At 37.0% G+C, this 15,496-nt stretch overlaps 1 protein-coding gene and 1 non-coding gene across 14 annotated transcripts in view; both read right to left on the reverse strand.

Moving 5' to 3' along the window:
• Nucleotides 1-15,496, reverse strand: part of Nrx-1 (neurexin 1) — a 724,770-nt gene that overhangs the window by 22,431 nt on the left and 686,843 nt on the right. For 12 of the 13 annotated variants that reach the window (XR_013033607.1, XR_013033611.1, XR_013033609.1 and 9 more), the window contains 2 exons: nt 8,526-8,767; nt 7,124-7,247 (listed from right to left, as the gene is read on the reverse strand). Coding sequence is in view for 8 of the 13 variants with exons in the window: in XM_076522634.1 (XP_076378749.1) it covers nt 7,124-7,247; nt 8,526-8,767 (366 nt within the window). In the remaining 5 variants the exon portion in view is untranslated. The remainder of the gene's footprint in view (nt 1-7,123; nt 7,248-8,525; nt 8,768-15,496) is intronic. The other variant, XM_076522636.1, reaches the window with a different exon arrangement.
• Nucleotides 5,981-6,084, reverse strand: LOC117219645 (U6atac minor spliceosomal RNA). Its single transcript, XR_004490076.1, has one exon. It is a non-coding gene; the product is annotated as a U6atac minor spliceosomal RNA (small nuclear RNA).

The following is a 15,496-nucleotide window of genomic DNA, read 5'->3' on the forward strand; positions in this document are numbered from 1 at the left end:
CGTGTCCTTGTTCGGCGTTAGGATATCCGAAGCATGCACTTTTTTAATTGCAGTGGAACATGATCAAAGGGATGAAACCGCGTTCCTTTTCAATTTCCGCGTGATATTTCATATAAATATGGAGGACGTGGTGTCGGTAGTAACCGTACGAAATACGACTTTTGCTTTGTAGCTGCGGTACCTCTGTGTGTATAGACATATACTGCCGTGTAAAATAATTAACAGAAGTGATGTTTGATACGGGTAGCGCATTTTGCGTTTGACACTTGCTATTGGAATTGTTCTTTTGATCGTTATTGCACCGCCGATTTTATGGGGTTTTAATAAACACGAATAGATCCGACAGCGAATAAGACGGATTTTCGAAGAATTTAATACTGCGCCGATTAAGGACTCGTTAAATAGCCTTCCGAATGTCTTCGATTCATCAAGAAACTCTTTCGTGGCGTATTCTTCTAAAAGGTGTGATTTTTCCCGATGCGATTCGCGATGATCGATCGACGAATACCGCTGTTGCTGTTGGTAAATGGATTGGAAAATCTTTAGCTATGTTTCGCAGATTTGTACAAATTATTAAATAACAAGCAGTAGATGATGTATTGCGTTCGGTAAAAAGTTCATTCCAAGTATGGCGATGCTAAAAATATAATAATCAGAAATGCGTTTAATTCACCTCCGATCGGTGCACTGTTGACAATAAATCGTAAACATTACACGTTTGCGTCGAACAATTAAAATGATAAAGAGATGTAACGAATTTATGTATCATTTATATATTAAAAGTAAAATCATTTGTTTAATAGAAAGAGGTATGTTTACCACTAATGAATAGCAAAAATCTTTTTCAAAAACATCTATTTTTATATAAATTTGTATAAATTTGATCGTGCTAGCACCATGCGACGCGATCGAAAACAAGGTGTGCTTTTACTGCATTAAATTGTTTAATAATAAGTTTAATTGAGTTCACACACACCGTGTTAATAAAATAAATGCAACACTGTACGTGTGAACTCAATTAAACTTATTTTTAAACAATTTACTACAGTAAAATATCACACCTTGTTTTCGGTCGCGTCGCATGATGATAGAGCACAATTAAATTTATACATATTATTTGTAAACGGCTACAGACGGTTATAATACTTCGTAGACGGGTCAGAGGCAAATAGGACAATAATACTATATTAACAGTTGAACTGTGAAGATCGTGATTTTTTCATTTCATACCATATACACAACTGTCGGTGATTCTTAATACATATTTCATTTACATTATATAAATACATATTTCTCTATATACTTTGTTCATTGCATCGTGAAAGATTCAAAGTTTAATTATTAAAAAGAAAAAGAAAACAAAAATGCTATCCTGCTTTTTTTATATAATTGATCCAAGCGGTTTTGGCCTTTTAGATTAGTTAAAAATTATATCGCATAAAGATAGAAGCTTTTCGAAAACAATTTTTGGTATTCATTAGTGGTAAACATACCTCTTTCTATTAGGCAAAAAATTTTAATTTCTCGAGAACACCGAAAAAATAATTTTAGGCCACTGAATCTAATTTCCTTCTTACTGTGGCGTCGCAAGATGAAATCTACAGGATATCGTGAAACGGGACTGATAAATATTTCACGTTGGTTGTCGTATTAATAGCTGTTCCAGACTTCATGAAACATCAATTTGTATGGCGAATGTTTGAATGGTTGAGTTCATAAAACCAACTGAAATACGCTGTTACGACAAGTTGCAAATATTATCTCGGTAGCAGCGAATGTTCATGAAATATTCAATAATATTTACGGAGCGAATCGAAATACAGATTCAGTGGTACCAACGTCGACTAAATGTTGTAATTTTAGGGAATCGCGAGCATAATTGATGCTGCGTAATTTTTGGAGCGTTTATTAACTCCTATTGATCGCGGGCAATGTGGAATTCGCGTTCTAAGTATTTTGTAAAATTTAGCTGGCCACGCTATTATCGCGTCGAACCTGATTAAAAAAAAAAAAGAAACAATGGGAAACGGATTGTCCGATTTAATTGATTTTGAATCTCTCTTGAGTATCTTATCTGATTATTGTTAGTTGTCATCTGTCCCGTTATTTATTAGCAAATATGTTGTTGTACTCTTTTTGATAAGTTGACAGTTGGTAAATGCTGCGCGTGAAAATGGCGAAACGTGTAAATTATTTTAATAGCGACAGTGACAATAAACTCTTATTGCAATCACGGGGTAGTGAAAAAATGATCAGTCAGTTTCCTTTACTATTTCTAGTTAAAAACAACAGACACATTTCATAAAAAATGTAACAGGATATTAACGAAATCATTTTTCTTCTCATCTCTCTTTTTATATCCTTCTCAATCTAATTCTTGGGACGCACCCGCGCAATGAATAAAGCTGGCCCACGATTTTATACCGAGGAAGCAAAAGCTCGCCCGCGGTTAGAGGTCCGTGTTGAGTACCTGATGTTAGAATTTTGGTAACTTACTACTCCGCGAGAAACCTTCGAATATACAGACGAACATCAAAAATGCAACGGCACAAGTCCGAAATGTACAAACAACGATCCATCAATGTCCTCGTGCACGAAACAACGCTTTCGACCCGCGGTCATTAAATTCCGCCGATTCTCGTACTCGAGTCATGCGTGATTACGGACAATTAAACTCGCTATCTTAACAGTTTCGCGACCGTACTTTATTACAAAGCGGCGAATAGCTACGGTCGCCATTATCCTTACGGAGTTGAACACCTTCTCGCGCGAATCTTAACAAATCCTGTGTGCAAATCACTTCGCACGCGACGGACTAATGCCGCTTAACGTAATTACGCTCGAAAATGTTTGTAATATCGCAGCACCCGAACGTGTTCGATCCACGGATAGTCGAGTTATAATAGCTGCGAAAAGTGTGCGCGTCGCGTATACCTGAAAAAATACGTTCGAAAACCGGGCGCAATATTTCCGTGAAATAAGAGAAAAAATTGCCGAGAAACAATCGAAGCGGAAACGAAATTAGAAACTGTCCAGCAAAACAAGGTTACAACAAACACAATTTGTTTTCCAATTCGGAGCTTCAATTTCTGCCGAGCTCGCGCATTCCGAACGTTGACAAATAAACGTCGAGCGTATTAGAGTTTATTTTTGTTTAAATTGTTAATTGGACTGCGAATAATTAAACCTCACGAGCAAATAAAGTCATTGTTCGCGAAACAACGGATTTATTAGTCGCTGTGTCGGTGAAGATTCACGAAGACTTTGTTACTTAATTAATTCCGAGATGTTTTTTGTTCTCGAGAATGAAAAGATTCGACTACGTTTTTATGCAAACATTTTTTTAGTTTCTATTCTTCGTTCTCAATAAAGACAATTATGTCGATAATGGCGCGCGCGATGCGCAGAATTTGATCAAAATCTTGATTTATTGCAAGAACGTTAAGATTTAAAAGGGCTATAAACATTTGTCATTTCGTTACTAAAACTGCACTTTTTGCACTCGAGTGGTGACTCTGAGGCACCACTAAAAAAAAAAAAAAAAATTGTTACATCACGTTCCAAGATAATTTTTATATCATCAAAGTTTAGATGTAAAAGTTGTTAAAAGTCTAACTGTTGCATGAGTCACAAGATTCGATTTCATATGCACAAAATGCACTTTGTCACATGAAATGGAAATACCATAAATCGGAAAAATTAATTTAGATTTACGGTTAAAATGGCTTCGAGCACAAAGGATTAAAATAATTGACAAACATTGTTATATATTTTTGTTTAATACCCGCGGCTTGCAGTCGACTTAGAAAATTATTATTCTACGGAAAAAGAGCCGCAGCTTTATTCGTTAGATTTGCTTCGCGGCAACGTTGATTTCTAATGAAAAATTGACGACTGATTCCATAGAGATCAACGTTAAGTGTGCATATTATGCGTCGAGTTGTAGCATTTTGCAGAGTTTGCTTGAAAAGTGCACAAACGTCCCGGCAGTTTGTTGTTTACGCGTTGCCGCGATGATTTCAAGCGAGGACGATGTATTTTCGTCGCCGGAGTGCCGCGCGTCGAAAATAACCGGCGGCAAAGCGACGACGACGCTTTCTGTGGGCGGCGACGATAACCATGGCGCGTCCGTGTTATTAAAGCGACGGCATTAATTCAGTTTTTAGCCAGCCGGAGAAGATTTTCGAACCGGCCGTCAGATTATGCGAGGAGGTCGAGAGAAAGGAGGGGCGCCGGCCAACGGATTCTAAATATGCAAATGAATCGAAGATACAACCGGGCAAGCATGAAGACGAAAAGGTGGCATGCCATGCGATATGCGAGCCCGATCATGCGTGTGTGCGCCCGACCATGTGGATTTCCTCCCCTGTGTTCCGACGCCATTCGGCGATTATCGATTAGGGCGAGACGATCGTCTTTTGCGCAAAATGAGAAGTTCGAACGTGCCTAAAGATTAGAAGAATTTTCATACCAAACGAACGAATTTATTTTTATTGAGATTTTCACGGACACGGATCACTCAAATAATTCATCGCCATGACGAATTTCAATTTTCCACCCTCAATTCCATTAGCCGAATCACTTCAATTCCGTGGAATACCTTTGTACGGTAATTGAGATTTTGGAAAAGTGTGTCAATTACACTCTTTAGTATTTAACGATTTTGTTTGCTGCGAGTGAATTCGTCCGGAAATTTTCTACGGTTTGTTTTTATTATATTAGAGGAATGAAGATTGTGATAAATGATAGGGCTTTAGGTTTTGTTAATGGTATAGGGGTTGATGGGGGAGGAGCCTAAAAATGTGTGATATTTCTAAAACTATTTAAATTGATTAAAAACCTCAATGGTGATGTTAAGTAATTCTTTCTGCTATTTTTTACGATCTTTTGGGGGAAAATCATCCCTTACAGGTTGGTGTGAAAGTTCATTGTTTCCTCTGATTTTATTACCGAAAGATATTTGAAGGCATTCCCCGCATTATATGTATGTAATTATGCAAATTATTTAACTGACGTGCAAATAATGACTGTTCAAACTAGAATTATCTAATATGTAACAATTTCATGTTTCATAACGTTCCGCTATTAGTTTATTTATAATGGTATTCGTTGCATTTAACCTCAGCTAAATAATAATTTGCACTTTATTAATTCCCGCCTCTTTTAACGAGGAAAACTCATCATGGATGATTAACTGGGTGTGTTTGTTTATGTAATTACGAACAGATTTCACGTTGCTCTTAATAATGCAAATAATGAGATTCCACAACTTCGGGAATGAAAATATTTTAACGTTTCGAATATGGGCATAATTTACTGCAAAGCTGATCGATTAATAATAATTGCTCGGAGAAGATGGTAACAAGGTTGACGTAATGGATTTAATAAACGTTCCATCGTTGACTCGTTTTATTTCGAATCGTTATGAAATATTTTCTGTCATTATGATTTGAGAAAAACCGAACCATTTCGTAAATTAATTAATGGAACAATATTTTAACACAGTAAATAAACGATATTTTAATAATCATTATTGCAGGCTATAAAATTATATCCGGTAGTAATTATTTTTGTAAAGACTGATCGCAGATTTTCATATTTTATTGGACTGCGGCTAATATAGTAATAAATGCAACAATAAAATATATAGCAATCGAAGTTTTAAATTTCATTTATTATATTTGAATATATATATTTGCAGCAGAAACCTTGTTTCTAACTTAAATTGTATTACATTTCAGTATTTAGCCTCTCAATTTATTAATTTAATATTATATATTTCTTCATTAATATCGTAATAATAATTATTACAGGTATAATAGCTTCATTTTCGCAATTAAAAAAAATGTTGCCAAAGATCAATAGCGTCTTATCACGCTGTTTATTGATTTTACGTAATATTACGTAATATAATTATTATGATTATTCTATTCAGTTATTTCAACTTTAATACCTTCACTTTTGCAGTTAAATAATAGAAAAAAAATTGTGGTAAGAGCCGCTAAAGAGCGACAGTGCCTTACCAGTTATGTGTTTCCATCCTTGTCTAGGGGAGTGCTAAACATCTCTCCTTTCATATTACACAAGGAACGGTCGCCCGCAGCCGGCTTATATACGAACAATTCGGTGTGCGAGTACTAGCGAGAAAGTACATTTTCTTGAATAACTCAAAAACTACCAATTTTATTAAAAAAACAGCAAAGACATTTTTTACTAACAATTACATAATCTATCAAACTGTGTACTTTCCAAATTGATTTGTCCAATGCAAAAAATTTCTGACATATATAGATATACATACATATAGATAGTACAGTCATGGGCACGACAGAGATCTAATATACAATTCTTCTGTATTACTTCTAATATTAAAATACCATGTATAATCATTTGTTTTAATACCAAAATACAGATGTCAGAGAACATTTTAATTTTCTCACGAACATCCATATACGTTGAGTAGACTGGAAATTTCGTTCCTTTTATAATAAAAATCAAAAGTTAATTAAAAATCTCGAAGACAATAACTTCGCGAATTTTGTGTTACAAAATATAGCGAGGTAAGTTATCCAAGTACTTTCTAATGCTATAATTACCGAAGGTTAGCAGTTGAAAAATGATCGAACACTCGGAATTCTTCGAATTTTAATAATCATCGATTTTTAAAAAAGAATTCGGTAACTACCAACAAATGAGGTATTAACAAGACTCGAATAACATTTTTGCTTGAAAGTAGAACCAACAGAAAATAATTTCATCCGGCTCCAATAAACGTTACAACCTTTCCGAGCATAATTTTGTTCTCATCGTTGATGTAGCAACTTAAATATCGTAACACAAGAATAATTATTTGGTCGCGTCGCATCTGCAGAACAGATCTTGCGACGAGCATCGTCGAGAGTTGATCGATATTCACATATCGAACAGTTCTCCAGCAAATTCCTATCTCGTAAAGGCGTTCGTGCAAGTGATTCAAATTCCAAAGGTGGCTCTCGCAGGAGAAGTATCATATGTATAAGTTGAACTTGCACATACATAAAATATCGATGTGTGCGGAATAAGAAATTTCCTCAGAGGAAAACGTGCAGAAGGAATTACTTACGCCCTCGGAAATGTTACTTACACTTACCGGAACCGGGTTCATAGATGGGCGTGCATTCTTCGTCCTCGTCGTCGGCGGTGCAGCCGCTTCCGGCGCCAGAAAATATGAGGTCGTCCATGACACCGGGAAAACCGGACGCTGGTGTCTGCGATGGAAAAAGAATGGAGATTTATTGTGCACCGTGGAACGTTCGTCTAGAGCCGTGCCTCGTTCGTGGATGAGGTAGCAGGCATCGCAGCCATTCCTTCTGTCGTGTTAAACATTCAACACGCTGATTCCAACTTTAATAGTTTTCTCTACCAGCGTTCGTCTCGTAATTGTAGCAGCCTGTTCAACCCTTGCTCTATATATTCCGATGCTCTACATTCGGACACTCTATAAATCCTAAGTTAACTGATTAATGAGAAGTTGAGATATATATCGTTTCGAAAAGCGTGGCTTCGAGGAAAAACGTCCATATCAAACATTTATAATCCACGTATATAACACACACTCACAACATCCTACATAATTATTCGTATAATATCCTTTGGTAATACTTCTTATAATATTCTCTTTATTAACCTAATCGGCATGGGTTTGCATAACCACACCGTATACTGTGCATCTTCAGAACGATTTCTGCGACTCTTTTGCCACCTATATTTAGAGACTAATCCAATCACTAAATGGCGTATCAGGGCACAGATGTATGTCGCACTTCAAATTTCAGTGAAAAAAGTCTGATTCCAATGTTATTCCAGTGCCTTATGGTATTTCAAGAAGCACAGAAATGATATTTTAGTTGAAATTAGGCTGACTGTATTTTAAGATGCACACATATGATTTCTTCATTAAGATCGATCAATATCAGCAGTCCTTATTTTTACCCTAACAGAATTTTCAGTAAGACGAATTTTAACTTGCAATCAGTTATAATGTAGAGATCTCATTAAAATTGGGCTAATTGTATTTTAAGAGGCATGAAAACGATATCTTGATTAAGATTGATAGAAAAATGTCATCTAGTTCTTATTTTTGACCTAATAGTATTTCCGGTAAGACGAATTTTAATTTGTAGTCAGTCATAATGTATAGATCTAACTAAAATTGGGCTAATTGTATTTTAAGAGGCATGAAAACGATATCTTGATTAAGATTGATAGAAAAATGTCATCTAGTTCTTATTTTTGACCTAATAGTATATCCGGTAAGACGAGCTTTAATTTGTAATCAGTTATAACGTAGAGGTCTAATTAAAATTGGGCTCTATTTATATTTTAAGAAACATGGAAATGATTTCTTGATTAAGATCGATAGACAAATGTCACCGTAGATCTTATTTCTAACCTAACAATTTCCGGTAAATCAAGCTTTAATTAGTATTCGGTTCTATACAGAGATCTGTAAAAATATAACTGCTTCTGAATGCTTGAGTGCTCACCTGTTGCATTCTTTGCAGAGGTGCCGCTCGATCCAGAAGACTTCCGGCGGGCATCAGTTGGACATCCCCTCTGGTAGTGACTCTGCCATCTTTCGAGGCAGCGAGCTCCAGGATTCGTGCACCGTTCACTACCAAACCGGCGATCACCCCCAAAAATGGCCGTTCTATTCTGCCCACGTTGCGGTTCAATCGACCACCAACTAGAATGGCCGACTGACTGTTGAAGACTGTCAGCTGGCGACCTGCGAATCCCAATCAGCATTGTCAGAACCATAAATTTAACTGTGGCATATTTTATTTTTGTTTCCCAAAATCTTTCATAAAGCTCAGAGGATTCAGCCGACTTTATTTATACGTGGGCGTTTCATTTTCTGCCAACTTTATTTTCTTAATCCCCGTACACCCTCGAGGTCTATTTGATCCAACAGCAAACCTTCATTTTTAATAATAATGCCTGTCACGAAATTGTTTTCATTCACACACTGTGAATACAGTTCATTTCGGTAATATTAATTTATATGGTAAGGTTTCTGTTATCTGTCTATAACAGTTTATTTCGGTTATATTAATTTATATGGTAAGGTTTCTGTTATCTGTCTATAACAGTTTATTTCGGTTATATTAATTTATATGGTAAGGTTTCTGTTATCTGTCTATAACAGTTTATTTCGGTTATATTAATTTATATGGTAAGATTTCTTCCTTGATTGGACAGACTACGGATATTATCACAAAAATAAATAAACGACACACAGAACGGTACAAATATCAGAAGCAGCGAATCATTTTGCTGTATCGTTTGCAACTTGTGCAAATAACAAAGAGAAGAACTAAGTTGTTATTTCTTGCGATCAAATAGGTACACGCAATTCTGTTCCAACTTTAGAATTCCAACTTTAGAATTCGATCTACGCGATATCAACGCCACAATTTTCACAACAGCGCAAAAGAGTTACAACTGTAAAACCCTACAAAACCACGAAGAATAATCGCAGACGAATATCAATGAACACCGTCGTTTCCGCGTAATTTGCAAGATTTTCTGCCACGCCGAGCACAGAGCGCTTCACAGAAATAGGACACAAAGGAGAAACTTTTATGCAAGTAACGAGGTTATTAATAATTTTTCATTAACAAAGGCGCAATCATGTACAGTGATCGGCGAACCCCAACGTTTTATGCTCGCTGATCCAACGAAGCCGTGCACAAAATAATGTTTCTAGATCGTAGATAACCCCAAGAAGTTAATTTCGTTCGGGTTAATTTATGCGGGTTCTCTCCGGCTGACAAATGTTTTCGTTTGACCACTGACCAGGCGAACAGAAGCCATCGGGTCTGTAGCCTGGACAAGCAATGATTGGTCAGCCCGCCATTGCTGCGCGTGTGTCTTGGAAGACGGGAACGAGAGAGAGAGAGAGAGGATCCCTCGACCGCTTCGCGTGGGTTGGTGGGTTCGCATCGAGCCCTTTCCATTTGTAGGGTCTAAATTTGGTTGGTTTTAAGAACAGGCGAGCATGACACGCGTGGAACTCTCTAGGGTTCGATCTGCCCTTCGTGGGATGGGGCACGCAGCGGTTAGATTACCAGGTGACGTCCTCGCAAGGAAGACGCCATTATTGTCCCAAAAGCATTCGACGATCGCGGAATTTCAATGAAAATTCTTCGCATAATTTAATGCGATCCGTTTAGCTGCGTTTGTGATTAATACTAATCTATAATTCGACCGCTGTCACTCATATTGTCTGCTTATAATGTAATTTGTTACACACATTTTTGTACATATTGTTGTTCCCAGCTACCCCTAATTTAGTTATTTATCTCAAACGTATTAGGCACTTAGGTGCGTTGCTAATAATCCTGTACAGGGTTACACAGCATTCGATAAAATAAAAAGAAGAAAGCAGCAATTTTGTTTTCTTTTTGTTTTTTTAGTTTCCATATATATATATAATTTATTAATTCCATAACCTATTGTTATCGAATCGTTCGCTTTTCATTGGATGATATTACATAAAAACTCAGTGAAAGTAGCAACATTAAATACTCCAAAACTGTAATAATAAAAAATGAATTTTGCAGCAAGAATTTAACAGCGATCGCCATTTACTACCTATTTTGTATATTATTTGAAATATATTTATTTCATTCCGTTCGGTACCGTATTTTCTATGGAAATCACAATCTATTTCGATGGGTTCTATTCTAACATTATAAAATTGTAGCATGTGCCTGTTTCCCGCCGAGCCCCTCATTTATGCCATCTGCAAAGTAGACATGCACATCAACGTTGCTTTAATTTTTACCTACAGGAAACTTTTAGTGGTCGTAAGGAATTTTACTGTGTAAAATTTTTTTCGTAGATGCCATTTGCAGCGGAATGAAGTTAGATCTTTCACCTTCGATTTAAAAACAAATGAAACGTGGTTGCGACTTTTCTTCGCAAACATACAGCACTTTAAAATAACTCTTGCATTTTTGGCATGAAACCAGAGCTTGCATTAAGAGGGTTGTCTTCGAGTGCTGCGACTTTGCGAAAAAAAATCGCAGTCAAGTTTCTTTTCCTCTAAATTAAAGAGGAAGGATCGAAGTATATTACGCTGTAAACGGCATCCGCGAAAAAAATTTCGCAAAGTACGCGCATGTCGTCGAACCGGGCAATTTTTAACATGGCAAAAATGGCCTCATATTTCAATAATTCTAGCGGCGTGGGTGCGTGAAACTTAAAATCGAGAAACAGTATCTCAAAGCAAAGGTTTCAAGTTCTCATTTAAGGATTCCTCGCGGAGTTATCGTCAGTCAGAAGTCGACCAATTTCTCGAGGTTTGTAATTTCACTAATTACGAAAGCAACTATTATTACACTTGAGCAGCGACGACAGATATACAAGTACTAAAGTTCCACAGGCAGTTTCGTTTACAGCAGACCGATCCTATTTCACCGACCATCATCTAGAATATCCTATCAAAATGAGAATCATTCCGGCAACTTCCTTGCAACAATATGTATTCAGGTATTCCATCTACGAACCCGATGAAGCTCTCAGCTAAGCAAACCAACTCGCAACCAGTTTCTGATTTTTCCGCGAACGTTCCAGGATTCTTCGAGGACTTCCACGAGACGTAGAAGCGCGCCAGAAGCATAATTTTTGCGTGCCATCGTTCCGGATATGGATATTATATAACCAGGGACACCGATCAGGCCAGCATGGTCGTCTCGGAGGTCTCCATGGATTTGTACGCTCGAACTGGGTGATAAAATCGATTCGCAGAGATCGATAATGCGGCTATTTTTTTATTAGGCGACTAGAAGCCGAGGGGACGGGACGCGTGGCGCCTTGGGTCGAACACGTTCCGAGCAGGTTCACTCCAGTGACCTGCCATGGGCGAGTTAAATACCATCCTGTAATAGGGAAGCAACAAGCAGGACGAGGTTCCTCGCACTCCTGGATAAGGTATCATTGGTGGGGCTACGGCGCGAGGAGTTCGGTAGGGTGGATAATAATTTTCGGCGAGCCGAGAAAAAATGGGCCTGGCTGACAGGCCTACCAGGCTCGCAGAACCTGCCAGAAGGGCTGCGCGGTTCCGTTTTAGGCACTACCAAGATGGCGGTCGTGTCTCGCCCACGTTGCCCAAATCTTGCGGAGGTTAACCAAATTGTGGATACCGTGCTCAGGTATTTTGTTACGTAGGAACAGGCCCCGGCACGTTTGAAATGACATTGTTTCAAATATTATTTCAAATTATATGTTAATTTATTTTATAATTATTTCCGTGCCTGTGACCACTTTTTAAATAATATTTGTTGAAATGTTACTTTACATGATATATGATTTTATTTTGTATTTATATTTTTGTTACCGAATATGAAATTCTTCTTGGAAGTTATATGTATAACTAATTATCAGCTCTCTGAATCCCGTTTATACCGACATTGTCATTGACATTTCTACAAGATAAAAGAACGAAGAAGAATGAAGAATATTTTTCGAAGAGTGACACTCCTCGATTCCCTTCGATTATTTTATTTCGCCGTGATGTTAGATAGACCCAGGCAGAAATCTCATAACAATGAAATCTTTTCGTTGCATACTATTTCCAGGATTATGCTTTTATAATGAGAGACAGAGCTTTGCTTCACGTAAGGTTTTTCAAAGTTAAATCTATTCGTTGCGTATTATTTCCAGAATTATGCCTTTATGATGAGAGAGAGAGAGAGAGAGAAAGAGAGGAAGAGAGAGAGAGAGAGAGAAAGAGAGAAAGAGAGAGAGAGAGAGAGAAAGAGAGAAAGAGAGAGAGAGAGAGAGAGAAAGAGAGAAAGAGAGAGAGAGAGAGTTTAGCTTAACGTAAAGTTTTTCAAAATAAAATCGTTTCGTTGCGTATTATTTCCAGGATTATGTCTTATCTCTTTATAATAATGAGAGAGAGAGAGATAGAGAGAGAGAGAGAGAGAGAGTTTAGCTTAACGTAAAGTTTTTCAAAATAAAATCGTTTCGTTGCGTATTATTTCCAGGATTATGTCTTATCTCTTTATAATAATGAGAGAGAGAGAGAGAGAGAGAGAGAGAGAGAGAGAGAGAGAGTTTAGCTTAACGTAAAGTTTTTCAAAATAAAATCGTTTCGTTGCGCATTATTTTGTGGATTATTTCTGTCGTCATATTTGAAATAAAAAGAGTAACGAAATAATTAATGCCATTAATGCTATTAATAATGAATCGATATCATTTCATTTTCAAATAATAATTCGAAATTAATTATTTCAGATAGTCGTTTCTTGTTTTAACTTCAAAGAAAATTTGCCAAGGTCTGTTTAGGAAAACCTGATCTTATTGGACGACGCAGAAGATTAATTTAAGCGCATAAGGATTCGATTGAAATCGTATTCCTTGCTTGATCTGCGATTCGTAGCGATCCATAAATAAGTTCCTCGATGTTCGGGCAACATTTAGCTACACAATTGTCAAAAGCGTTTAAATGCAATTTCATTTCTACAGAATGCCGGATAAGATAAATATGTCACGTTGCATCGTCGTCGCCTATAATTATTTCGCTGCACATGATGGGCTCTACTGTTCCCGTGTTCAATGCCGCAAGAACACATGCTCTCATTTTCCGTGCTTTCATCGGAATCTCATTCAACATCGTTTCACGATTTACAGCACGTGAATTCCATTTATAGAGATGTTTAATATTAAACGATATGCGCATTCTCTACTTGTGGAAGCATCGTAAACAACAGCTAGGTACATAGATATACAACAGAGAACGGCAGCAGAGAAAATAAACAGAAAATAATTCCTCTGTTGCAGTTTCCAAGAACGGTGCACGTTGACAATAGACTGCATTCTATTTTTTGCATTCGCTGTTTCGAGTAATTTTCTTTTTAATTGGTTATTTAATATCGCACCAACCACTTATAGGTTATTATCGACTCGGGTAGCTTATATGCTGTTATGCACTTTAATTTCTTTTAAATATTGTAGTAGGTTCTCCGTCGTGTTGTCCATCATTTCAAGGCATGTTGTATATGTATTGCTTTCTAACCGATTTGTGGAGTACCTTCGTGGATGTACGATGTATGGTTTTGTGTGTGTGTGTGTGTTTTGATTTCTGCCCGTGCCGCAGAGCAACGTGCAGTTTTTATTTCGTTCCACTGACTTTTATATACAGACAGTTAATTTACTTTATGTTATATTATATTACTATTGCGCCGAATAATCGAGTACACACTGTGCTGTGATTGTTCAGTTTGATTAAACATTTTATTATACCGAATAAACTGCAACAATTTTATCTTCAGCGCCAATGCCACTGCTACCATAGCCCGGAAAATCGAGATTCCACTGTAATAATTGGACTGCAAATTTTATGTGTTCACTTATGGTAAAGATGCGTGAATGAAATTCAGGACGCTGCAGCCGTCGGAAGAATATTGTTACATTATTCGTAATTTATTAAAACTGTTACTGAAAGAAATATGTTCTTATCTGAATCTTGTTTCGTAATAATAGTGTTAATGACGGTGATATGAGATCATGACCAAGTCGATTTCCGGTCAACGGTGCTTGTTAACGGGAAAAAGATCAGTAGATCCATGAGGAACGTCAAACGAGCCATACTCTTTTCAGACTATAATAAATAGACTGCAAATCATTGTGCAAAATAAAAATTGTCATCATTTCTCATACGAAGCAGCAAATGAGATAATTCTAAAAACACACCTGACGCGTGAACATTCATGATCGATCTTGTCGATTCATTAGTTAAATGAAATAATATAATATTACAAAATCATCTTTTCGCAACAAAAATTTGGTCCACCAAGGTAATTTCGATATTTATTTGTAAAAGGTATATACTTCAGTTGATATTTATTTTACCTCGAATTACGTTGTGTTGATATTACGGGAAGAAAAATCGGAGAAATTTTCTTTTGTTAAAAAGAAACTAGTAGAAACAAGGAAAATCCAATAAGATAATGAAACAAACGGATACGGAATTAAGCGATAACGAAATAGAAATAGAGAAAGAAGCCGATAGAATTGAATTTCAATGTTTTCAATGTACTTTTTAACAATAAATCTTTCATTTCAATTGATTTGAAACTATATGTTCTTTTTTTCAAAAAAAAAAAAAACTTCAATTTCGTTGCATGAGTCGAATTGGCTCACTTCAGTATAAAAATAGGTCTACAACCAGTGTCTGTAAATCTATAGTGTTAACGAAGAAAAGAGATTGCGCCGGCTCGAAGAGCCCGGACGAACTCTCACACGATCAGCTGTCATTTTCGTGTTCCGATCAGACAATTTTTTCGCTCTAAGGAACTGGCACTTGTCGGCCAGGCATAGTGAGTCTATCAGCACAGTATAAAAATACAGCTGGTCGAACGGCATTCTCAGTGAACCGGGTTCCCAGCAGGGACGCATGTGTCGCGTCGCGACCCTAGAGAAGCACGCGTTTCCTCGCACGTGTCGC

Source organism: Megalopta genalis, chromosome 6 (genome assembly GCF_051020955.1).
Source record: "Megalopta genalis isolate 19385.01 chromosome 6, iyMegGena1_principal, whole genome shotgun sequence".
Classification (NCBI taxonomy): domain Eukaryota; kingdom Metazoa; phylum Arthropoda; class Insecta; order Hymenoptera; family Halictidae; genus Megalopta; species Megalopta genalis.